Here is a 24,969-nt window from a genome sequence, read left to right as displayed (position 1 = left end):
GTTTGCTTTACTGGCGCGAAATAACAGTATCCTTCGACACACACTTCTGCACAACGCCACCATTTTAACTATCTAAAACTGCTTGATATTGCAGCTATGGAGATTAATCTATCTAAATAATATTTTCAAACACAGTAGGCGGGCAGGTTATCAACGATGGTGCAAACTACTGTTACACAAAATTTATAAATCACTAAGCCCAAAACCTTACCACAAAGCCAGCCTTTCATTAAATAGCTCCGACTTAGAAGTACTTCTCTGCATTAAAACTGCATGTACGGTATCTGATGTAAAACGAGCTGCGTCGCGATTTTTGAAGGCTATATTTATGAACAATATCGTTAAACGTAATGATACCGAAGATACGCTATAACATGCATTAAAATGTTATGAGTTACTTTTGCAACAGTAAACACTGACCCATTACCAGACAAAGCATGTAAGAACAGACTACAAATTCCAATGCTGGAGAGACGAATAAATATCATATTGCCCGCCTATATATGTCAGTCACTGGTGTATTCAACCGTCAATCAGTGAGAACTGAAAATCCCATTGGCTTTTGCATTCGCAGGGATTCCAATGGATTGTTTTGGCGATTGCCTGTATTCAAGACTCCTCCAGTTGCAATCCTCGCCTAAATCGGTAGGCTGTGATGAATTCTATGTATATGATTTCGTCCTTTTCTTTCTGAATAATTTGAATGAAGTTTATTTATTAAATATATACATATTTAGCCTAATCTAGCGCAATGGAACCACAAGAAAAAGACTCCACAAAATTTGGTAAGGAGATATAAAATATTTGTATTTTGCTATGCTTTTCTTGTTCCCCTGGAACGTGGGATAGCGGAGCTATGGAAACAATGAGTGTGAGATGGGTGGAGGCGACTGGTCGCCTGGCTAAAGATTAAAATGCCATGCAACATGCAGTCAATCCGAATGTTTTCACGTCGTATAAACATAGTAGTCTTGTTATTTCCTCACTCAAAAAATACGAAACCCGACGTCATTATATTTTTGTGAAATATACGAAAACAAACGTTCCTTCTCAAAATACATGATAATAAGTGGGTTGTTGCAATCTGATTATTATGCATTTGTTAATCGCCTGCCGTTCTAAAGATGGGAGTATATTTCCCTTAATGCGTTGTTAAACCTGTGAGTTTCTATGTGCTTTTGTGCAAGTTTGTTTTGCACAGCGCCCGGGCCGGAGGGACTAGTGAGAAAGTAGGCGATGTCCTCGCCCCTTGCACGTCAGCCCCGTGTATCCATCTGTCATAGATGTCCGTCTTAAACGGACAAAAAGACCACTTCGACCGTTCATAATTTCCCTATCAGCACGGATATAAATAACATATCATGTTGGCAAATATTAGGACAAAGTAATCCAGTGTCAGAAATGGGTTTAATTAGTTAAAGTAAATGTTGCATATTGAGCGAATTTGAAGCACGAGATTTTGATATTTAAGTACTGCTATAGTAGTTTTTAAATAATAGACATGGGTAGTCTGCGCTTGTGTTTTTTTTATGCATTTTGTTTCATTTTTGTTTCATATTAAATCCTATTAGCTTAATCTCATATATAACAAGACAAAATCTTAATTCTACCAAGTATCATTTTCGTGCACTGTAACTACTTTTATGCTGTAACTGTAACAGTGTTTCATTGAAATTGTCAAGCTGGAGAAGAAGGGCCCCACCTTATTTGGATGACTGTAGTCATGGATTTGAAGGATGGAGAAATGTAATCGCTGGAGTCGTGTAATCATATCCCATTAGTGTTTTGCAATGATGTTCTCCTTCCATGAGTCATTATCCTCTGATTGAGCCTCTTGGTCTGTGGTGGCAACTCCAGAGGGAGGGACATGGGGTGGTGGTGATGTTGTCCAAAGAGGAAATGTGAAATGATAGTTTCATCACTTGCAGAAAACTTCATTCTGTGACTGAGATCCCTCAGGACCAATGAAGTGGTGGTGTTAGGGGTGGCTGGAGGGGGGGTACCTGTAGTTGTGGAGGGGTCTGCCTTCGGGGGGGGGGGGGGACTGTGCCCCTTGACTGGTTTGGCCACTGTTGTTTCTGTCACATGAGGAACCCATAATGACGAATTCAGATTATCTAGATACACAGCGTAGCCACAGTCATAAGCAGGAACTACCAAATGAGATGAAAACTTAACTACTAAGATTAAAAACCTTTCTTTGTTTGTTATGATATTTACATGTAGTCAATGAAGCAATGGTCAGATCCATTGTGGAAGCTTCCATTGGACACCAGGTCCGGATGTTTCTGAATGCTTTTTCTATTTGCTTTCCTTTGCAGGTAAATCATCCATGTTCAAAAATATGTGGTATTTTATATAGAACTCCTTACCCTAGAATGACATATCAAAGAGAAACAGGAAACATGTACACTGGATAACTGAAAGCGTAGCTGTCAGACCCGTATTTATCGTATTTTCTTAGCATGCAGTCGGTATATTTGGCTTCTCAGCAGAGGCAGCTGGTCCATCGAGGTAGAGGAAGTAGTAACTCTTCTATTTTTGTGACTGAGTTAAGAAATGAGTAACTTTGAAGCAACTCATTACTGCAGTTTTGTTATTTATAAACACAGTTTATCGTAAAACTGTCTTCTTGCGTTCATCGTCCACCAGCCGTCACTGCATTTCCTTTTTTTCTGACAGTGACGGTGCTGCTGACATCAGCTTCCTCTCTACCGTTGCGTTGGTCTCTCATGCTACCAATCATGTCGCGTGGGAAAGATATTTGTCCAGATCGGCTGCTGACGGCTTTTTCTTTGCCGGTACGCGCGTCACATCTGGGCCGGCTGACGCGCTCCGCGTGGACCCCAGAGCACAGGAGGCCCCCGCCAGCGTGTGACTGCTGTCGGGAGCCTACAAAGGCACATCCTCGTACAAAGCCTTTGTTGCTCGTCTGGCTGTCGGCCTTCTCCTGGGTATGTAGCGAGAGGAAGGAGCAAGAGGAGGGAGAAGCAAAGTGGGAACCGAATGGTGTTTGCTGCAGACAAGCTGGGGCACGAGGGCAGAGCAGCGAGGAAGAAAATCGACCCCGTTTTTGGACCGTTTCGGGATTGTGGGGAGGCTGTGCGTAGATGTGGCGGCGGTGCCTTCTGTGTGAGCCGTTGCCGTTGCCCCTCCGGGCCAATAGCTTTGACCAGAGCCTTGCTGATCAGATCCTTCAGGGCCCGAAGATTTCTGTTAATTCTGCCTGTGGACACTGTTAACCGCCCTTCAGTTCGGCTGTGGTTTTTGGAGCCGCTTAGTCATATGTTCCAGTGTGCATGGGACCCGGTGGGTGTGGGGTTTAGTGTCAATAAGCGGGAAGCTCCCAGCTCCAGCTCGCTTTAGCAGTAATAGAAGCAGCTGTGTAGCAACCCGCTATTTATCAGTCCCCTGTATTGTAGTGGGGTTATTGACATCAGGTCCTGTCTGTTATTGTGCATCTGATTAATTTTAGACGGTGAGAGAGGTGTGGACCTCAAGTCAGTCCCAGTTAGATGGTGAGAGAGGTGTGGACCTCAAATCAGTCCCAGTTAGATGGTGAGAGAGGTGTGGACCTCAAGTCAGTCCCAGTTAGACGGTGAGAGAGGTGTGGACCTCAAATCAGTCCCACTTAGATGGTGAGAGAGGTTCCAACCCCAAACCCGTCCCAGTTAGATGGTGAGAGAGGTGTGGACCTCAAATCAGTCCCACTTAGACGGTGAGAGAGGTTCCAACCTCAAACCTGTCCCAGTTAGATGGTGAGTGAGGTGTGCACCAACTTTTAGACAGTGATAGTGGTCCTTGTTTGCTTTGGCTCAATGTCAGATATGAGGGAGGGGGAGGCAGGTGAACACAGCCACCACTTCTCCTAGAATTCGCACTTAAGCACATGTCTTTGGGTTGCCGCCCTGCACCGAAACGTCCTGCTGTTTAGATACTTCAGCAAAGACCCACAGCTGCTTCCTTCCCTAGCCTCTGTTTGCTTCCTCAAAAGCAGCTTCCAGCCTCGCATCCAGCCCTGGACGCTCTTGGGCTGGTCGCATCTGTTTATCCAATCAGACTTAGCACCATTAGGAGTACAATTCCTGTGTAGAAGTTGGGATGCATGTTAAATTAAAATTAAATGTGAAAACAGTGATTTGTAAATTGTCTTTGCCCTGTATTATATTTAAATCAATACAACAGCACATTGTTTGAAGTTTTACCTCAGGAATTTTATTGTTTTTTCAAAATAAGCACATTTTTATTTTAGGTCTTGCCAAAAAAGCATTTACCATATTGTAATGTTGCCATTCCTTTCACAACACCAAAAAGATGTTTAGGACCAAAGACATTAAGTGATGACGCATTTCAGGTGTAATTTTGTCCCATTATTCCTGCCAACAGGTCTTAAGGTGCGCAGCAGTACAGAGTCTTCATTGTCACATTTTGCATTTTAAATTGCACCACATTCTCTACTGGGGTCTGGTCAGGACTTTTTAGCATTAATGGGGCTATCACCGAAGTGTGGCCCTAAATTTATCACCAGAGTGTGGCCCTCAATTGCCCCATCCCAACTTTTTTTGAATGTAGACTTACAAATGAAATAAAACTGACCAGACAAAACATGGAATATCTTGTGTTCATGCTGTCTGTGAAACTTTGAAATCACTGCTTTCGTTTTTAATTTGCATTCTGGAAACTCTGGAAGAGAAAATGGAAGAGAAAATAGAAAGTAAGGGACCGGTCAAGAGCTGCCGCCCAGTTAGGAAGTTTAGAGAAGGTAGTTACTGAAAAGCCTGACTTGATTACATTTCACCCTGTTGGACTATTTTGGGCGAGGTCACAATGGGGTGTTCCACACGTCCGCATTTTACCAGATCGTGCTCCTTACAGTATACAGTACCGCAGCCGAGAAAGGAAACCTGCAGATACGGACACTAACTCAACCCTTGTTAACATCCACTGAAGCTCCCCTCCCTGGTTTCTCGTTAGTAGCAAAATGAAACCAAACTTTAGCATTGTTACTGCCGTTATGTCCCTTTCTTAGAAGCCGCACTTCAGGCCAGAACAATTGGTTCTGTTCTTGTACTTAAACATGGCCAGACTGCGTAAGTGATTCTTAGAACATCTCACAAGGCCGTCATGCTCTCATTTTACCGTGGCAGTCGCTGACCGTGACCTTCTTGGTTGTTATTAACTGTGTGGTGAACTGTAAAGTCACTTGGGATGTGAGCATCTGCTGAACGGATAAATATTAATAACTACTTGTCCTGTGCAGGTTTGTTGTGAGTCTGGAGCTCAGTCCAGGAGTATGTTGGTTCATGGTAGGGAATGCACTCATGGACTCGACCACAAGACAAGGGCAATTACAGAGACTAATTCACATAACTGGGAGGGAGATGACCTGCGGGACATATGAGGAGACCATGCAAATTGCCCACACAGAACCAGGGGTTAAAATCAAGATGGCCGTCCTAGACGTGTGGCAACAGTAACTCGTCACTAACCCCCCCATCCACCACAAACTGCTGTTAAATTTGCATCAAATGAGTGTGAACATTACCTTCTGGGAGCTCGAAATCAATTTCAGTGTCAGTAATCCAGGGAACAATGTTCTTATTCATCTACATCGTTCAGAGGCAAGGAAGACGTGAGCCAAAATGCATTATGCTAACCCTCGGCACATGCTGGAGCAAGGGACTGAAACTACCGTCAGGTATAAGAAGGTTTTAAAAGGTCAGAAGCAGAAAGGATCGTCTGGAGGATGAAAGTGAAAGACAGAAGTGTGCATGAGGCATAGCAGCAAAAGAAGGGCAGAGCTGGGTGCACGTCTGGCAACTGCCAGGAAGTCAGAAGGTTCCGGCAAAGCAAGCAGCTAAGGCTAGACAGGAAACGACGCAGATATAAAAGTTATGGCTTATTAAAGGGAGTAACATTCAAGAGAAAAAACTAACGTCAAAATGACTGCGACTGGGGACAGAAATAATTGTGGTAGGTCTTGCTTTTAATTTTTCAGCTTGTACCTGGCCGATATGTGTGCAGTGTACGTAATAGAGAACTGCATTATCGCTCTTTGTCTCTGTTGGGGAAGGAAATGGCGTAAACCTGAAGGAGCGAAAGGAATACACACCGCGAGACAACTCGCAAAACTCCAGTGCGTGAATTCAGTATTGTCCACAAAATAGAGTATATTCTTTATTACTCTTATCTAATGGCTGAATGGATTTACTGAAGGGAGAGATGTAGTGTAGCCATTTATATGGATGAGATGTGAGTCATGTATAATTATTTTTTAAAGTTGCAGTTGTACCTGGAAATTCTAGGGCCCCTGACAAAATGTCATCTTGCCCCCCCCCCCCCCCCAATTTTACATATAATGGATGCTGGTTGCTGCTAAAATATGCAATAAAAAATTTAGGAAGTTATGCCAATGTGTTATTTCACAGCTAACTTGCCAAAGAAAACTTGACGTTCAGCTGTTAGATTTTCATTGCACTAATTTCTGAGGTGACTTTTGCACATAGTATAAGATACAAAGTTTATTTTTAGAATGTCGATTTTTGAAGAAATGGGCCTTTACGTATTAGCGCTGGATTCATTTTGAAAGAAAACCCTGTTTTTGGCAAAAAAAAAATATTGTCATAGTTAGGTTTTTAAAAAAGTTTACATGTTGGTTTAATTTAGATCCTTCTGTGCTCAAGAACTGTAGGGCCATATCTAAACTCCCATTTTTATAAAAAAATTCTAGAAAAGGTTGTCAAGCAACTCACGACTGGTAGAAGTTTTACGGTCTCTGTTGTGGTCTCTCTCTGTGTCTGCTACCTCACTGCTGTTTTGTGGTCTTCCACAAGGTTCAGCTTTGGGGCATACCTTATTTGATGCCGAGGGGGCAGATTTTAAATATCACTTTTACGTAGATGACATACAACTTAACTTTACCTTCAAGCCCAATGAGGCTCCTGGGCTCTCTTTGCCTTTAGATTGCCGGAACGCCATTAAACACTGGACGACTGGAAATTTTCTACAGTTAAATGCAGAGAAGATTGAGGTCTTAATTTGTTGCCCCAGACAGCTTTGTTCCTGTAATTAAACACAACATTGGTCCTCTTTCCTCTGCTGTCCAATCAAACCTACAAAATTTAGGGGTGATATTTGACGAGTCCCTGTCATTTGACACTCCTGTCAAACAGTTGTCGAGATCCTGTTTCTTCCACCTGCGTAATATTAGTAAACTGAGATCTATGGCTTCTTATATGAATCTGGAGATGCTTTTGCGTGCTTTTATTTCATCTTGCATTTATTATTGCAATGCACTCTTTTATACCCTCAAATAAGTCTGTCCTCCCTCGTTGCCAGTCAATTCAAGGCCTGAGGGAGGCTTAGCTCCTTTCACTGGGTCCCCATGTCCTATAGAATTCAGTTTGAAATCCTCGCAATTACACACAGAGCACTGCATGGTCAGCCCCCTGCATATTTGACAGATTTCATTCATTCCCACTCATCGGGACATTCCCGCAGGTCCAACAATCAAAACCTTCTCTCTGTCCCGCGCACTCGTCTACAGACTTGCGGTGATCGAGCACGTGAGGCTGTCGCTCCTAAATTGCGGAATGCCCTGCCCACCCATCTTAGGTTCGCAGACTCTCTGGATTCTTTTAAAAGGCAGCTGAAGACCTACTTATTTAGACATTTGGCTAGACTCTTAAATCCTTATAATTTTTATTCCTTTTATTTTTCTTATTTTTCTTACTGTTTTATTGTACATTTCATTGTTTTATTATTCTTTTTATTTATATCTCATTGCTTTGTTTTCTTTTTTTCAAATCCCCAGTTTTCTTATTTGCTGTTGTAAAGCACTTTGTAACCAGTGTCTGTGAAAAGTGCTATAATATAAATAGACTTTACTAACTTATTACTTGTGAAGCTCAAGAAAGCAGTTAAGCCCAGTGTTTATGGTCAGTAACAGACAGGTTTGTCATTACATCATCCGTTCTTATAGAAAGGTGATATATCTGAGGCATAGTGATGTTGGGTTTGGGCTACACTGTAGTGTTTTTCTAACTTTTATGACCTGTACTGTTTGTAATTTTGTATCAAATAAATAGCGGCAGCACGGTAGATCGGTGACTAGTGCCGTGGGGCTCACACTTCCAGGGTTGGGGTTTTGAGTCCTGTCTGCGTGTGTGAAGCTCGCACGTACTGCCCATGTGCGAGTGTGTCTGCTCTCTGGAGACATACTAATCGTATGTGATTGAGTGCGTGTGCTATGTTAGGCTGACATCATGTCCAGGGTGTTCCCTGCCCTGTGTCCCCTGGTTCCTGCAGGGGACACAGGACAGTACAGGGCTTGCCATCACCCTGTACTGGGTAAGCGGTTATGAAAGATGAAGGATAATATGAAATTACATCTGCTCTAAGCATTATTAGCAAAACTATTGACTCTGCACACATCAGCAGTTTTGTGCTTGTGTTTTGGGCTGTTTGTGTGCTGTTTTGGTCACAGAAGGGCTGTGCAAGCTTCCATTAAGGCGTTAAGCTGCACATGGTGCCCTGCTACCTCCATCTGTTTCCTGTGGCTTCTGGGAATGGAGATGGAGCGTACTGCACCGGTGGAGTGGCAGGGGAGCACACAGGCAGCCCAACCCTGGCAGAGTGCCCCTCGCATGGGCATACGGGTGCTGATAGCCCGTGGGTGTGGCATTCACATGGCCCACCTGGCAGAGTGCCCCTCGCATGGGCATACGGGTGCTGATAGCCCGTGGGTGTGGCATTCACATGGCCCACCTGGCAGAGTGCCCCTAGCATGGGCATACAGGTGCTGATAGCCCGTGAGCGTGGCATTCACATAGCTTACCTGGCAGAATGCCCCTTGCATGGGCATACGGGTGCTGATAGCCCGTGAGCGTGGCATTCACATGGCCCACCTGGCAGAGTGCCCCTAGCATGGGCATACAGGTGCTGATAGCCCGTGGGCGTGACATTCACATAGCTCACCTGGCAGAATGCCCCTTGCATGGGCATACAGGTGCTGATAGCCCATGGGCGTGGCATTCACATGGCCCACCTGGCAGAGTGCCCCTTGCATGGGCATACGGGTGCTGATTAGGGATGGCACCGTTCATGAAAAAAAACCGAACCGTTCCGTTCGCTTGTCTCAGTTCGGAGCATGCATGCGTGGCACGGTTCGACGGTTCATGACATGCGCAATGTAGCCTCGTGCCCCGTATGTGACGTCAGTATGTTTCGCTTTCGCGCGAAAGAATAGGCTATATGCACAGAGCGGTGTGACGTAGTTCCGGTAAAAGTTCAGCCAGCTAAGTAATTTCCGGTAGCCTTTCGTTTGCTGCGTTTAGCTCGTGTTTTCGGCGTTACCACCCTGTCTCTGAAGAAAACGTTTAAATTTCAGCCAACCGATAACACAACATCTGAACACTGTTGTGCGCCTTTGTTGTGTGACTTTATTTAATGTGAGGTTAGGCACTTTGTTAAAGAAAATTAAGTTATCTGTGACAAAGCACTCCAGTGAGTGTCATGCCTCGATCGTCCGCGCTTTCCGTGTGCCACGCCCCCTCGTTAACCCTGTGTGGATTCCCCGTGTTTACCAGCTGTTCCTGATTGTTGTCAAATTTGTCATTACTCCATTGTATTTAGTCCGCGTTTCCGTTTCTTTCTCCAGTCCGGTCATTATATTGTAATTCTGCTTTACCGCTCGTCTGTGTTCCTTTTGCTCATTAAACCCCGCATTCCCCCGATCCTAGGTCTCCTCGCCTCTGCTTCCCCGGTCAGCGTTGTAACAGTGAGCCTGCTTCCATGCTGCAATGTGAACATTTGCCATGTTCCTAAAAATTCTGTTTATTGCACAGTGTCTGACCACACAGACCTACAGCTAGGCTATTGCCAGATCATCATACTAGACATATCAACTGGACATATTTTGCACTATTACAGGTTGATGTCTTGTACATACACAGAAACTGATTTTATCGATTACTCAAGAACATTCAATATAATTAATACCAATTTTTTTCATTTCGGTTCGTTATATATATATATATATATATATATATATATAACGAACCGAATCAGGCTTAATCAAGATAGGTGATCTATCATTTTAACGATCCCCAATTAAATTAACCCCGTGGACCGGACAAATACAAAACGAATGATTAAACATTATATGCCTCTCTTTTTGTATGTTTTCTAAATAAGACCGCGTGCCCATACCCAACTGTAATAGCGATTAAAGCGATCTATTGTTTTAGCATTTATGTTAAGGCAAGACTTTTATTTTATTACTGTTCTGGGATTAATAATGTTTAATAATTTTAATAATGTGCTTTAAGTCAAGTCAAATTCAGTTTATGCATGATTACATGATATAACTTTTTTTAATACTGTATCCTAAATTGTGAATAATTAAGCTATATATCATATGCTGAAGTACATTTCTTGAGTGTTAAAGATTAAAAGAAAAAATAACAAGAACCGTACAGAACCGAAAACCGTGACCCTAAAACCGTGATACAAACCGAACCGTGGGTTTTGTGAACCGTGCCACCCCTAGTGCTGATAGCCCATGGGCGTGGCATTCACATGGCCCACCTGGCAGAGTGCCCCTTGCATGGGCATATGGGTGCTGATAGCCCATGGGCGTGGCATTCACATGGCCCACCTGGCAGAGTGCCCCTTGCATGGGCATATGGGTGCTGATAGCCCATGGGCGTGGCATTCACATGGCCCACCTGGCAGAGTGCCCCTTGCATGGGCATATGGGTGCTGATAGCCCATGGGCGTGACATTCACATGGCCTACCTGGCAGAGTGCCCCTTGCATGGGCATACGGGTGCTGATAGCCTGTGGGCATGGCATTCACACAGCCCACCTGGCAGAGCGTTTCATGCCAGCACTTTGCTGTTGTTATGCCTGTGTGAGTTGGCACGCTTATGCGGCGGTGGTGCAGCTGTGTCCCTGTGCTTGGGTTACTGTTTGTAATTTGTTTTCACACTTCAAAGCCTTGCGTGTCTCTGTGAGACACATGCAGGGGTGCTTAAATGCACAGGTGTACCCGTGCCAAAGCTCAGGGGCCTAACCTCGGTTAATAAAATTGTAAACCTCGAGTTGCCATCTGATCCGTATTTTCCAGGATGCTGCATCCCATCTTTGAACCAATCAGGGACACGATTGAAACCAAAATGCAATGTTTATCGTTGGAGAACCACCCCCCCCCAGGCGACACCCGCCAACTACACCATCGTAGAAAATCACAGGGGGGGGGGGGCACTCAAATATCCCAGTGGCCTCTGCCCATGTTAACCTGCCTCTGGACACACCTTTCTGTTTCCTGTCACCACAGGGGAACCTCGGAAGTTTGACCCAACATTTAAAGGCCCTGTTTATAACAGGTAAGATTTTTCATTTACTGCCTTGTGGACGCCAACATATACGTCCTGGTAGTTTGTGACTGCTTTGGGTTCTATGTTCACAGTGCATATCATGATTCTATTCATCATGTTTCCCACAATGAATTTAATGAATATCTCAACAAAAGACCAATAGTTCTTGTTGGAACCTTTTCTGGTCTGTTCAAAGCTCTGGTCTCTACACAGTAGCACAATGGTTAGCACTGTTGTTTCATACCTTTGGAGACCAGCCCCAGCTCTGCCTGTGTGGAGTCTGCATGTTCTTCCCATGTCGTTATTGGGTTTCTTTTGGGTATTCCTGTTACCCCCCCCCCCCCCCACAGTGTGTGAGTGTGCCCTGCGATGGGTTGGTGCCCGTAGGCGTGAATGGTGTGTGAGTGTGCCCTGCGATGGGTTGGTGCCCGTAGGCGTGAATGGTGTGTGAGTGTGCCCTGTGATGGGTTGGTGCCCGTAGGCGTGAATGGTGTGTGAGTGTGCCCTGCGATGGGTTGGTGCCCGTAGGCGTGAATGGTGTGTGAGTGTGCCCTGCGATGGGTTGGTGCCCGTAGGCGTGAATGGTGTGTGAGTGTGCCCTGCGATGGGTTGGTGCCCGTAGGCGTGAATGGTGTGTGAGTGTGCCCTGCGATGGGTTGGTGCCCGTAGGCGTGAATGGTGTGTGAGTGTGCCCTGCGATGGGTTGGTGCCCATAGTGTCCAGGATAGGCTCCAGACCTACGCTTCATGGCATAGGACAAGCGGATGTGGAAAAGGGGTCGATAATCCCTACACACCAAAACTGAACCCCTGCTACTGCGGTCATATCTAACCTTTTGAAAAGAACCTTCCTGGAAGCTGGAAGCTTTCTTTACATAACTGCTGTTTACATTAATACATTACACTAGTGACTCACAAGTTCCTAAGTGCCAGCCAGCAGCATCTGTGTTTATGGTATAACATTCAACGTCTCGTCTAGCACTAACGTGGCAGTGAACTCTCAGAGTACGGTCATTTTTTTAAATCAGTTTTCTTCTTTTTTGCATTTTCTTCATATGTTGTGTTTTGCACTTCTGGGTCACTGCAGTGACCTCATTACTCTGCCCATTATACGGAATAATATTATTTATAAAGGAAGCGACAGGCAAAGCAGGGGAGCATGAAATCATGGTGTGCAAAGCGTGAGTCGAGACACGGGATATCTCTGTAGCAGGAAGCCGCTGGAATTGGTTTGCGAAGTATGTGAATTATCTTGGAAAGACCACAGAAGATGTATTTCACTGTGGATTATTCCGAGTACCTTGTTTTTGTTCATATTTTAGGTGATACCATTGTGATGAGGTTCGTGTAAAAGATAATTTTTTTAAGGGAGACTTCTTGAAAGATGGTTTATGTTAATCCTAAAACATTGCCGAAGCAAACACACTTTTAGAAACTGGATAAATAAAGTAAGAATGAAATCGATCTGCTCACTACAGTCTCACTGGCATGTTAAAAAATTAGCAGATAAATCATACCTCTACCGCTGGTTTTTATATGTGGCATGACAGTTGTCCAAATTAGTAACAAGTGCAAACAGTACAATAACACAGGAAAATTTGTTTATGCAGATCAGTGGTTTAAAACTACAAAAGTCAACGGTCATATCTGAGTTAGGTTCTGCTGCTGATATGAGCGGAGATGCATGTTTTCCATGCGTGTGGGTGCTTGTGGCATGACATCAGACATTCATGTGTCCTGCTGTTTTCTGATTGGCAGGGGCTGCACTGATGTTATCTGCTGCATCCTCTTCATCTTGGCCCTGTTGGGGTATTTTGTGGTGGGAATACTGGGTAAGCATCTAACAGGCTACTGGGAACATTCGAGAATTCTCTGCGATGAGGAGCTTTGTCCTTTTTTAGTGACTTAATAAATGTACATCTCCTGTGACCTTTATTACATAAAATAAATCGTATTTCATAGGAGCCACTCGTTTATGCCAGTCCAGAACAGGAAAGTAACAAGCAAGGAAAAATATTCTTAGACCTGCATGATTGTAGATGCCATCCTGAATTTGCATTTTGGAGAAATGTAACTTGCCCCTCTCCTGTCAGCCTGGTCTCAGGGCGACCCCCGGAAGGTGATCTACCCCACGGACAGCAGCGGTCAATTCTGTGGTCAAGTGGGGACCAAGCTGGAGTGAGTGGCCTGCAAACTGACAACTGAAATCTCTCTTGACTCCTCAATTTTAATTTAATTATATCCAACATAGCTGCATAGACGTAGATCCAGAGGTTTAGGTCTTTACTTTGTGGACCTGCACTATCTACCTGTGCGCAGCACACTATGGCGGCGGCCTACCCCTTCTGGGCTGTGCTAACCATCATGTTCCTCACGCTGCAGGAAAAAGCCCTTCCTGTTTTACTTCAACATCATGAAGTGCGCCAGTCCCCTGGTTCTCCTGGAGTTCCAGTGTCCAACCACACAGGTGAGACACCTACTTTCCTCGCGTGTTTTCCTGTAATATCTCTCCTTGACCCCCTCTCATGTCTTATGTTCAGGGACTGTGTGACTGTGGCCACATAGTGTCACAGATGAGAAAGGAAGGCTTGTCTTGTGTTGAGACATACAATACTGTGCAAAGGTTTTGTATTGTTCAAATGATCTTCATGTCGATGTAAAATGTCTGACAAAGTCTGCCGGCTTCCATTTTGAAACCTCCTAAAGTCACCCCAGTATTTGCAGCAGCCATCCAATACACCAACCACCTGGTATAGCTAATCGATGCCTCATTGACTTTTAAAACACATGTAGTTAATTAATTAATTGAGCTGGTTGTGAAAATGAAGGAATACATGGAATGGCTGGTGGGCCCCTGGGGCCGAGGTCTGCTGTTCTCTTAGGCCGCCGACAACATATCAGGAAATCTTTGGAGAACGGAGGAAATTCTTGTTAGTTTTTGTTGTCACGTGTTCTAATGTTATATTGTGTTTTTTGTTCTGAGCACATATACCCGTATTACTCAGATACGTAGCCTCACCCATTTCCTTTGACTCCCTAAGACTTCTGCACAGTACTGTAGCTTCCCAGCATCCCTGCAGCTTTTATCTCACTTGCTCGTGTCCCTGGCTAGATCTGTGTGGAAAAGTGTCCGGATCGCTTCATGACCCTAAAGAAAGCCTACAAAAATGAGCTAGATAAGAAGTACTACAGCTCATACTGCAAGGAAGGGGCCGACCTCTCCAGCTGGGTGAGTGGGGGGCGATAAAGCATCATCCTAATGGATGGACGTTTCAGCAGAGCTGATGGGTTTCTGGGTGACCCTCTTCGTTCTGCCATTCTGTGACTCCCCCCCCCGACTTTCCGTATGTTCCAGAATCTGCTTAACATCCTGAAGGGCCGTCTGTGTCCAGCCATGCTTATACCCAGCAGACCCTGTGAGTCACTCCTCCTCGCCGCCCCAGTCCCCAGCGTTGCCGGGGGGGTCGGCGTTTTTGGACATTGTCTATTCAGGACAACATATCGCTTCAGTCGATCTGTCCGCACAGCTTTGGGTGAATTCGCCATGACGTGCGCCTTATTCCTGTCCCCCCCCCTCAGTTTCGCACAGGTGCTTCCCGGCTCTCAAAAAAAACGATGATGGCGTGATTGTCGTGGGCAACCGAACGACATTTCAAGACGGATCAGAGACGACAAATTCCACCGATCTCCTGGAGGGGGCGAAGTAGGGCCACCAGCTCTTAAACATACTTTTCTTGCAAAGCGTGTTGTACAGTGATATTGTTCTCTGAAGGCCAAACGAATTAGATCGGCCTTTATCCCTTTTTATGCTCCAGTTGGGAGCTTATAGCTCTTGTTGTCTTTGTAGGAGTTCTATGAAAGTGAGGGAACTTCGGATGGTGGCCATGAAGATCTTTGAGGATTATACCCAGTCCTGGCACTGGATCCTTCTGTGAGCGCTTTGATATCACCCATGCTAAGCGTCATCGTGTGTTTGTGGTCGACTATATTTTAACACGGTTCTCTTACTCCAGAGGCCTTGTGATGGCCATGATCTTCAGTCTCATTTTCATTGTCCTCATGCGCTTTTTGGCTGGAATAATGATCTGGATCATGATCTTCCTTGTCATCGCGGTTATCGGATATGGTAAGACTCCCTTGATTTTAAGCGACATAAAACCGATAGATCTCACACCTGAGCCACCATCCCCGTTTTCTGTCTGTGATGCAGCCAAAACTTAACCCAAAACATTCTTTTTTGTCATTTTTGTCTCCCCCATGTGGCTATTTTGGGAATTGCATCACAGGGATCTTCCACTGCTACCTTGAGTATTCCAGACTGAAGTTTGAGCCTGGTGCCAACATCACCATTCGGGATCTGGGACTGCAGACCGATTTTTCTGTCTACCTCGAAATCCGCCAGACATGGCTGGCCTTCTGTGAGTCTTGTTTACTTAGTTTGAAAATAGAATTAGCCTTAATTTCATGACTTGTCACTGTATGTGTAACAGTTAATAGTCCAGTGTTGATTATTATAATAATGGAAAAAGGGTAATGCTTACAGCATGTTTGCGTTCTGTCACCTGTGCCCCAGTGATAATTCTCTGCATCTTGGAGCTGGTCATTGTTCTACTGCTGATCTTCCTCCGGAAGAGAATCCTTATTGCCATCGCCCTCATCAAAGAGGCCAGCAGGTTAGTCCTTTGAAAGACAGCAGCTTCACTGAGGAACCATGAGAATGTCACCGAAGACATTTATAATGAACGTTTGACCTTTGACCCTAACTCCCTGACATCTAGCTCCTTAGTGTAATGTGTCTAAGGAGATTAGAGCCAGACGTCTCTGTCCTATAACTGATAAATTCAAGCTTGCTTTCATAATGTGCTTTGTTCATGTTTTATTTGTTTGTGTGCATTGTCATGAACGAGGGGAATCCCATTTAGAGGAGATGTAAAAACCTCGCATGTTATTTGATTGTGAATGCCAGTTCGCACAGTATTGATTGAATAAAAGCTCAATTTGGCCATAGTTCAGTTTTACAAATAATAATTAAGGTTATCATTATCCCTGCAGGGCAATTGGTTATGTGATGTCTTCGCTGTTTTACCCACTGCTGACCTTTGCCCTTGTCGCCCTGGTCATCGCATACTGGGCCGTCACTGCGGTGTATCCTTTGACAGAACTGAGCATGTGGCTTTTGTGACCCCCCCCCACCACCCTTCCTGTGTCATGTGGCCACACTGGAGAAGCAGGATAAATACAGAGATAAAATTCAGCCAAATTTAAAAAGCCATATTTTTTTATTGGGGGTGGGGTTAGGGTTTAGTATGATTCTCAAGAGCGGTGATGGCAGAGACCACGCTTCATGAACCATTTGCTGTATGTGGGATCTTGAAAGTTGTGGCAGATTTGACCCAGACTCATTGACAAAGTCGATATTGGTGGGAAAATGTTGCACCGTCCCACACATTGCAGTGTGAAGTTCCTCAGCTGCTCTAAACAGCTTCCTGTCCACCTCTAATGAAGCGATCTACAAAGTGTTCAATGAGACTGAGTGCCCGTACTCCCGAGACACCTGTGACCCTAAGGTGCACGCTGACCCATGACCGGCATGCTGTCACATGTCTGTTTTCGTTTAGATTTTTTGGTGAGATTTTGCCAAAAGTTATATAAACTCAAATCTTACCTGAAACTGACACCTGTCTTTTTTTTTTTTTAGACTTTCAACACCTCCAATGCCTCATCTGCATGTGCTGATGCACAATGTCTGTTCGCCTTTTATGGAGGAGAGACGTACTACCACAAGTACCTGATCTTCCTCCAGTTCTACAACCTCTTCCTTTTCTTCTGGTGCGCTAACTTTGTGACGGCACTGGGCCAGGTCACCCTGGCCGGGGCCTTCGCCTCCTACTATTGGACCTACAAGAAACCCGAAGACCTGCCGGCGTACCCCATCTTCTCGTCCCTTGGACGGGCGCTCAGGTGTCTCAGCCGCCTGCAGATCTGTTTGCCTTCGTGTGTTTGGTCCTGATTGGGGAGCTTGTGAAATCACAGGCGGACGCTGGATGCTTGGTGTGTGTCACCAGTGTATGTTGCCAGTCTAGACCGAGGCTCCCATCATGTGCCTCAGTGGGTGAGGTCTCTGTGCCTGTGATCAATAGGTCGCCGGTTCAAATCCCATCCTCAGCAGAATAGTCACATGTCTGCTGGACCTTTGAGCAAAGCCCTTAACTCCCCCCCCTTCCCCAAAAATGCTCCATGGGGGCTGGATAAATGATTAACCAAAAGCTTTGCTCTTATCTGCATGCATGTGTGTGTGTGTGTGTGTGTCTCAAACGAGAGCAAGATATGTGAAAAGACGCATTCCAGTGTGCAAATGGCAAATAAAGCACGACTTCTTGTTTTATTTCACACCTCCATTCCCCACATTCCCTCCCTCCCACTCAGGTACCACACTGGCTCCCTGGCCTTTGGTTCTTTGATCCTCGCCATCGTCCAGGTCATCAGGGTTCTGCTGGAGTACCTTGATCACAAGCTTCAAGGTGGGGCGGCATACAGTGGTCCTGAAGTGTTTCTTCCCCCAGAAGTTGTTCTATGATTTTTAATATTGCCATTTCAGTCTCTACGTTACGCTTGTAATCACAAGCCGTGCCAGTCCGTTTAATGCTCGTACAGTAATCTCTCTTGAGATCAGTTATTTTCAGTGATTTAGTTATCTAATTTATTTCTGTTCAAATTAATTTTATTTAGCACAAAAGTGGGCTTTGTGGTGGTTTTTCGGTAGGGAAAATTCGAGAGGGAACAAAACTGAAGATGATTCCCTCAGAAAGTCACGTTCCTGGGTTTTTTTGCACCTGGCAGGGGCCCAGAACAAGTTTGCCAAGTTTCTGCTGAGCTGTTTGAAGTGCTGCTTCTGGTGCTTAGAAAAATTCATCAAGTTTCTCAATAGAAACGCCTACATCATGGTAAGATTGTCCCCGCGTGCCTGTATGTAGGGGTGTGTGCTTTGCCAAGGCTGGCACAGAGCGAGGCCCTTAACTACCAATTGCTCCAGTTTGTCTGGCCCTGCTTTCCCAAAAAATGTAAAAATGTACGCCGCTTTGAATAAAATCACCTGCTAAATACATAAATATAGATGAAGACTCCATGAATGATAACCGCGTGCTTGCACTAGATGGCGATATACGGAAAAAGCTTCTGCACATCTGCCCGGGATGCCTTCTTTCTCCTGATGAGGAACATTATCAGGTGAGGTGGAAGACACAATAAGCCAGAGGAGGGTTCGGGAACAGCGCCCCCTCCAGGCTGTCGTCGGATCTCACACTCATCTTGCTGCATCACTTTGACAGGGTGGCAGTCCTGGACAAGGTCACAGACTTCTTACTTTTTCTGGGCAAACTTCTAATTGTTGGCCTTGTAGGTGAGTGATCCTTAATTCTTCACTTTATATCATAACCATACAGTTAGTGATGGCCAAAATGATGCTTCGTGAACCATTCGCTGTATTTTCTGACCCCACTAGGTGGTGCTCTCTGCCCAAAAATGGGCTCAAAGCATGCCCCAAAACAAACTAAGAGCACCATCAAGCAGGCGCGTAGCCAGTAATGGGCCAGGGCGGCACTGGCCCGCCCACATTACTCCCTGGCCCACCCAGGCAAGTTTGATCAAAATACATTTTTAGTTTATTTTTATTATTCAAATGTATTAAAAAATATATATTCATATAAACCTGATTTATTTATTTCAAACCGTTCTCTGCTGAGAGTTTTCATTATTTTAATTTCCTTTACTTTTAGCCTACTTTATTTTCGGGTGAACTGTCTGCTCTGCACTGCTGACTAACCTGAATAAAACAGACAGGTTATTGTCTATGCTGGTGGTTTGTCCAGCCTTTATTGAGCACTGTTGAACATGATGGTTAGACGGTGTTTTGTTATTGCCTTTGCCGAATATTGCAAAATAAAGGTGTGTTTTTGCAGTTTGTTTGTCTATTATTTTTTCTACTCTCTAAGGTTTAATTATTATTTAAGTAATATTTTTTCTAGGAAAAAATATAGGCCCGCTCACTTTTTCAATGGCCCGCCCAAAATACAATTTCTGCCTACGCCACTGCCATCAAGTGGGGTCCGCAAATAAAGTAAATGATTCATGAAGCATCATTTTGGCCAGCACTACGAACAGTTAAGTGTAAATATCCACATAACTCAATACTAGTGATCCATGGTGTGCATGCATTGTAGACCCCTGCATCCTTCTGAAGACCCCCTCCTCTGATTTTTTCACGCAGGAATCATTTCATTCTTATTCTTCTCTGGGAGGGCCAGAGCCACCATGGATTCAGGCTTCACTCTTAACTACTACTGGGTCCCCATCCTGGTAGGTTCTGAGAGTGTGTATTACAAATAAGTAATAATACTCTGATCTTATGGCCTCTTTGTAAATAAACAATGACAGAGTAATAATACTCTGATCTTATAGCCTGTCTGTAAATAAATGATGACAGAGTAATAATACTCTGATCTTATGGCTTATAAGTAAAATGGTGACAGAGCAATAATACTCTGATAGCCGCCATTAAATATACAGTTTTTGTTTGTTCCTGTATTTGGAGTATGTCTGATTTTAAATATAAAAGGATAAAAAACAAAAACACAATAATAAAATAGTGACCTAACCAGGGACTCGAGCAACTAGAAACTAGACAGATTGTTTCTGTACCGTACCAGTGAAAAGTTGAAGTATATTTGTTGGAAACAGGTTTTTCTTGATGTTTTGCAAAAGTGCCAAAGTAGCATTTCCTATGATAAGGCGAGACATTCAATTAACAAATCTGTCGTCAGTCACCCAAAATGTCTTCCCAACCCTTCAGGGGTGTGTGGTTCAGCGGGTTAAATGTCTCTGCCTTTCTCGATCAAGGCCCTTAACCCCCCCAGATTGCTCCAGGGGAGCCAGGTAAATGCACTGGCCCTGAGCTCAGACCCCAAGCTCTGCTGTCAGTTATATATGTGAGTGTGTCTCAAAAGGAGAGCAAAATGGGGTATGTGAAAAGAGGCATTCCAATGTACTGATGCAAATGGCGAATAAAGCGTCATTTCATCTCAGAGGTTTCAGTACTTACAGGATGCTTTGCTTTAATTCTTTTGTACAAGTTCCATGGCACTGATATCGGGAGACTGGGCAGACCAGGTCGCTAGAGATCCTTCACTTTCTGTCTTGCACAATATTGGGTCATTATCTTTTCTGCAGAATGGAAGACTGTCAGATCAGCCTTAATTTGAAGTGATAACCTTTAATTTGACTTCCGATAACCATGATAAATCAGATTGCCCTGGGTTTTTTCACCAGCAAACTCAGACCATGAAACTACATTCCTCCACACCTGACAATGAGAACTATCTGCACGCAAATATTTTAGTTTTTGACTCATTAGTCCACAAGTCCATCTTCCACTCCAGTGTAAGGCATAGATAATCATGGTTTAAGAGGTCAAACTCAACTTTGGACTGGTACTGTACTGGCTATGCTGTTATCATAAATCCAGATGATCCAGTGAGGTCACTGGAGTTCATGTGCCTTCATTCTGTTTCAGTGCCTTTATTGCTCTGCTGACCATTTGGGGTCACAGTATGTCATAGGATAAGCTGGTGTGGGTCTTTCCCCAGACGCTGATCGTGGGCTCCTACCTCATCGCTCACGGATTCTTCAGCGTGTACGCCATGTGTGTGGATACGCTCTTCCTCTGCTTCTGTGAGTTTCTCCAGCATTAAAATACTGGACTTCCTGTTACTGTAGAATGGGAAGATGCTATTAATATGATAACAATGAGATTTGCCCAGCCAGTGGATAATATAATTTGCCGATGCTGGACTGATGAAGTTGAAAGCTTCCGTTGTTTTCTAGCTGTTATTGTTGCTGCTGTTTTTTCTTAAGTTGAATCTTTGTACCAAACCCAGAAGACATTTTTTTTCCATTTATATCTATTACTGGGAAATATTCTGGGATCCACAAAACTTGGACCATATGGTTTATTATAAAAATTAGCAGAAGCCATGAAAGCTGTTGAATGGTGCAGTCTGTCGTAGTTGGCAGAGCCCGTGTTTGGTGACTGCACCGCTTAACCACGCTTCCTCCCTACAGAATCTCTACTGCATGTGGTCTTCCTGGCTTTGTCTCTTAACTTGTCTCTCTTTTTGTCTCTTCACCCTCCTAATTTTACATCCATGGGTCACTCGATCTTCCCTAACCCCCTTGACTCCCTCGTCCTTGGTTCTCCCCTTGTCCTATCCTGTCATGATTTGCATTAACCCCCCCCCCCCCCCGCATGATCCCGCATAAACACCCACACACAAGGCGAGGACCTGGAGAGGAACGATGGCTCCACGGAGAGGCCTTTTCTCATGTCTCCGGAGCTCCATGACATTCTCCTCTTGGATAAGATGGCGGACACGGCACCCCTGGAAGAAGTGGACACGCAGCACCCAGGAGAAGGAGAAGAACGGGAAGCAGAAAAAGACAAAGAAGATCAAGAAATACAGCTGAAGCAACAAGGGATACAGATGCAGGAGAAGGAGAAGGAAACGGTCCAGGACGCGGTTCAAGAGACGGCTGGGGAGACCATCCAGGAGACCATCCAGGAGACCGTCCAGAAGACCGTCCAGGAGACCACCCAGGAGACCGTCCAGGAGACCATCCAGGAGACCATACAGGAGACAGTCCAGGAGACAACCCAACAAAATGCCCAGGAATAGTAGTGCAGAGATCTGGTAAAGAGTGCAAGGAACCATGGAAGCACGACGAAAACAAGTGCATGGCGAAAGGGCTCATGCCCTGATGTTTTTCTTTTTACTTCAGGAATTTCCTTTGCTGGCTTTACAAAGGTTCTGTAAGGGCAGCTGTACTGCAGTTGCTTTTATAGTATTGGTTTTCTGTAAAGGGCCGGTGCAGTGGCTCAGTCTGTAAAAGCAGTGGGGTCTCACACATGCAGCGATGGCGTTGCATTCCTGTCCGTAGACCCATGCAGAGTTTGTGTCGGTTTGCTTAAGTCACTCTCAATTACTCCAGTATTTCAAAGACATGCAGTTGGGTGAATTGCTGTCTGAATTGCCTTGTGATGGACCGGTGTCCTGCCCCGGGTATCACTATCCCTGTGCTCCTTGGGGTGGGCTTCATGCTCACTGCAGCCCTATCCCGAATAAGCAGGTATTGAAGATGGAGGAATTTTAAGGACATTGGACAAAATTGGACACATTTTTTTGTGTCTTTCATGTCGTTCTTTTTGCTTTGCTGGTCATACTGTAAGGTAACAATCCCTTACGGTCAATATTTCAGATTTATGTTTTATTTTTATTGTTTTTTAAAAAGATTTGTTTTCATCCGGTGATACCAGCAGACAGCAAGGGTTGAGCCCCTTTAGCATAAACAGTAATTTTCATAATTAATATTATTCATCATTGTTCGGGTTGCAGGTACTAACACTGCATGTAACACCTGTTTGCCTCTGAATTTCTGACTGCTGTCTGCATCTCTGTTTCTGTGACTCTGGCTATTTGACCTTCCCAGATGACCAGCTCCCTGCTTTACATATTCATGACGGACAGGATGTCCGATCCCCGCTGCGTGCCGTTAGCGAGGCCTGCTGTTAGCGAGACCTGCCATGTGCTCTCTTAAACCCTGGTGCCTCTCTGTCATTCATCTTGTTCCATGTGTTCTTCTCTGGACTGTGACGGTCTGTGAAGTGATTCAGTTTGAAAATTACAAAAAAAGGAACACTAGAAGAGCCCAGGCAGCTGTTATGAATTGTATTGTTTGAATATCAATGCGGTTTTGTTTATGATACATTGCCGTGGGGAGCTATCTCTCGTCTGTCGTGTTGTTCTCTTCGTATATGCCTGGGTATTGACTAAGAATGAACTTCATAGCTTAAATTTATGAATCAGTTTTTTGGGTTTGATGAAGTCAGGCTTTTGTAACCACTATGCTTATGTGATATTGCGGTATTATTGGTAATTGACGATTTCAGACAAGTAACCCTGATTGTGACGACCTGCCGATTGCCGCCTTTTTCTGGGAATTAGGTTTAGGCTGCACACAAATCGAGGTAACAGAGGTTTATGATTTGACTTTCAGTTCACACTTATAGCCTGTGTTTCTTGCACAATTAAGAAAAAAAAAAACGTCATTGCTATTATTTTGTAACTCCGTGACGATACAGGTAGGCATTACGTAATCGTCTGTCTGTAAAGGCGGTCCGTTGCCAGTGCTTACTGTCCCCCCCCCGCCAAAGCTTTCTCCCACCTCAGTATGTTTCTTTGCCCCTATTCACATTCATCTCTCTTTCCAGTGGAGGATTTAGAGCGTAATGATGGCAGCATGGAGAGGCCCTATTTCATGCCCGAGAACATGCTCAAGATCCTGAAGAAGAACAACCAAGGGAAGACTGTGGAATAGACCATGGATGCAGGAAGGAGTAGGGGCTGAGCGAAAGCAAGAGCAGTCCTCTTTAGCTGCCATGTTTGTATATAGAGGAATATATCTCATTTCTGGGCGGAAGGACGGTCGCTGTATCACGGGCAGGATTCTTTGGCCTGTAGTATTTATTTCGATAAGCGCACGCTGAAGAGATGTCTACAGTATCCGTAAAGAAGAGCTGAAGTATAATTTTTTTTCTGTCTATTTGAGATTTTAGTTGTTTTGTTTACTGTTTAGTATTTTTTTTACTTATAAATGAGCAATGCTTTTTTCCACTGTGATACCAAGGTCATTCACAGTTGAATCTGCCTTAACGTTACTCTTGAGGGGAAAATGTCCTTGTTCACGTGCAAAACAATGATTTGTTTAATTAGTTTAGCGATTGTAAATGCCAGCAGTAACCCTACCTCAGATTAGTTTGGTTTATGGATTGTCACCTTATTACATCTGAAAAATGTCCTTTTCCTAATTTTCTGTTTTTGCTGTTAATTATCTTTCAGTTCACGTTTTTGCACGAACTATTACACAAGGTCAATGTTTGAGATGTAAAGCCATTTACTGAAACTTGTACTTCTACATTTCCAGAATAAATGTTAATCTCTTAGTTTTTTTTTATAGTATATCCTGGACATTGCATATAATTTGTATATAAGCCCTTAGTAACCAAAGGCAGAAGTAAATATGATCAGTGTTAACCTGAGAAGTAAAATAGCAGCCATATATCCACAGGCAAGGCATCCGTTAAGCAGACATTGTGTATGTTTAAATATATATGTGTAGATCTCTGAATGGCTCATTGCATCCAAAGTTGGAGTTGCATGGTTGTGTATGAATCTTTTTGCACTTGATATGCTCTCTATTACCTGGCTTGTTTGTTAATTTTTTTTAACAAGAAATAAAAGGCTTTCCAAATATTCCCTGTGCGCGTGCATTTTCTGTTATTTAAAATTTTGCTGATTTACAAAATTTCTGCTGCTCTTCACCATAACCTTGACAGGCAAATACTGATTACAGTCCTTTACCTCTAGAGGTCTCTTCAAAGTTGACCCGCATTGTTAGTCTCGTAATATAGGTTAGTCAGTTTTCTTCGTAACCTTCGTTTCTTACAAATTTGAAAACTAAAACTAACAAACAACTGTCAAATG

At 44.2% G+C, this 24,969-nt stretch overlaps 1 protein-coding gene across 5 annotated transcripts; it reads left to right on the top strand.

Annotated features, from left to right (window-relative positions):
- Positions 1 to 586: 586 nt before the first annotated feature.
- On the top strand, positions 587 to 24,738 carry slc44a2 (solute carrier family 44 member 2 (CTL2 blood group)). 5 transcript variants are annotated; one of them, XM_072712094.1, is made up of 23 exons: positions 587 to 645; positions 738 to 785; positions 11,339 to 11,387; positions 13,136 to 13,209; positions 13,471 to 13,555; positions 13,760 to 13,844; positions 14,490 to 14,606; positions 14,733 to 14,793; positions 14,957 to 15,080; positions 15,225 to 15,308; positions 15,391 to 15,503; positions 15,664 to 15,795; positions 15,951 to 16,050; positions 16,430 to 16,522; positions 16,860 to 16,944; positions 17,076 to 17,338; positions 17,804 to 17,898; positions 18,218 to 18,321; positions 18,531 to 18,604; positions 18,706 to 18,776; positions 19,644 to 19,732; positions 21,019 to 21,103; positions 21,707 to 24,738. In XM_072712094.1, exons 2-23 carry the CDS (start codon positions 752 to 754, stop codon positions 22,102 to 22,104), a joined length of 2,415 nt encoding a protein of 804 aa, XP_072568195.1. In that variant the 5' UTR covers positions 587 to 645; positions 738 to 751; the 3' UTR covers positions 22,105 to 24,738. The 5 variants fall into 5 exon arrangements, with proteins under 5 accessions (XP_072568195.1, XP_072568197.1, XP_072568194.1 ...); XM_072712096.1 differs by lacking the exon at positions 738 to 785 and having other exon boundaries at positions 601 to 645; XM_072712093.1 differs by having other exon boundaries at positions 607 to 785.
- The last annotated feature ends 231 nt before the right edge of the window (positions 24,739 to 24,969 follow it).

Source organism: Paramormyrops kingsleyae, chromosome 5 (genome assembly GCF_048594095.1).
Source record: "Paramormyrops kingsleyae isolate MSU_618 chromosome 5, PKINGS_0.4, whole genome shotgun sequence".
NCBI lineage: Eukaryota > Metazoa > Chordata > Actinopteri > Osteoglossiformes > Mormyridae > Paramormyrops > Paramormyrops kingsleyae.
This window is presented reverse-complemented; position numbering and strand designations above follow the sequence as displayed.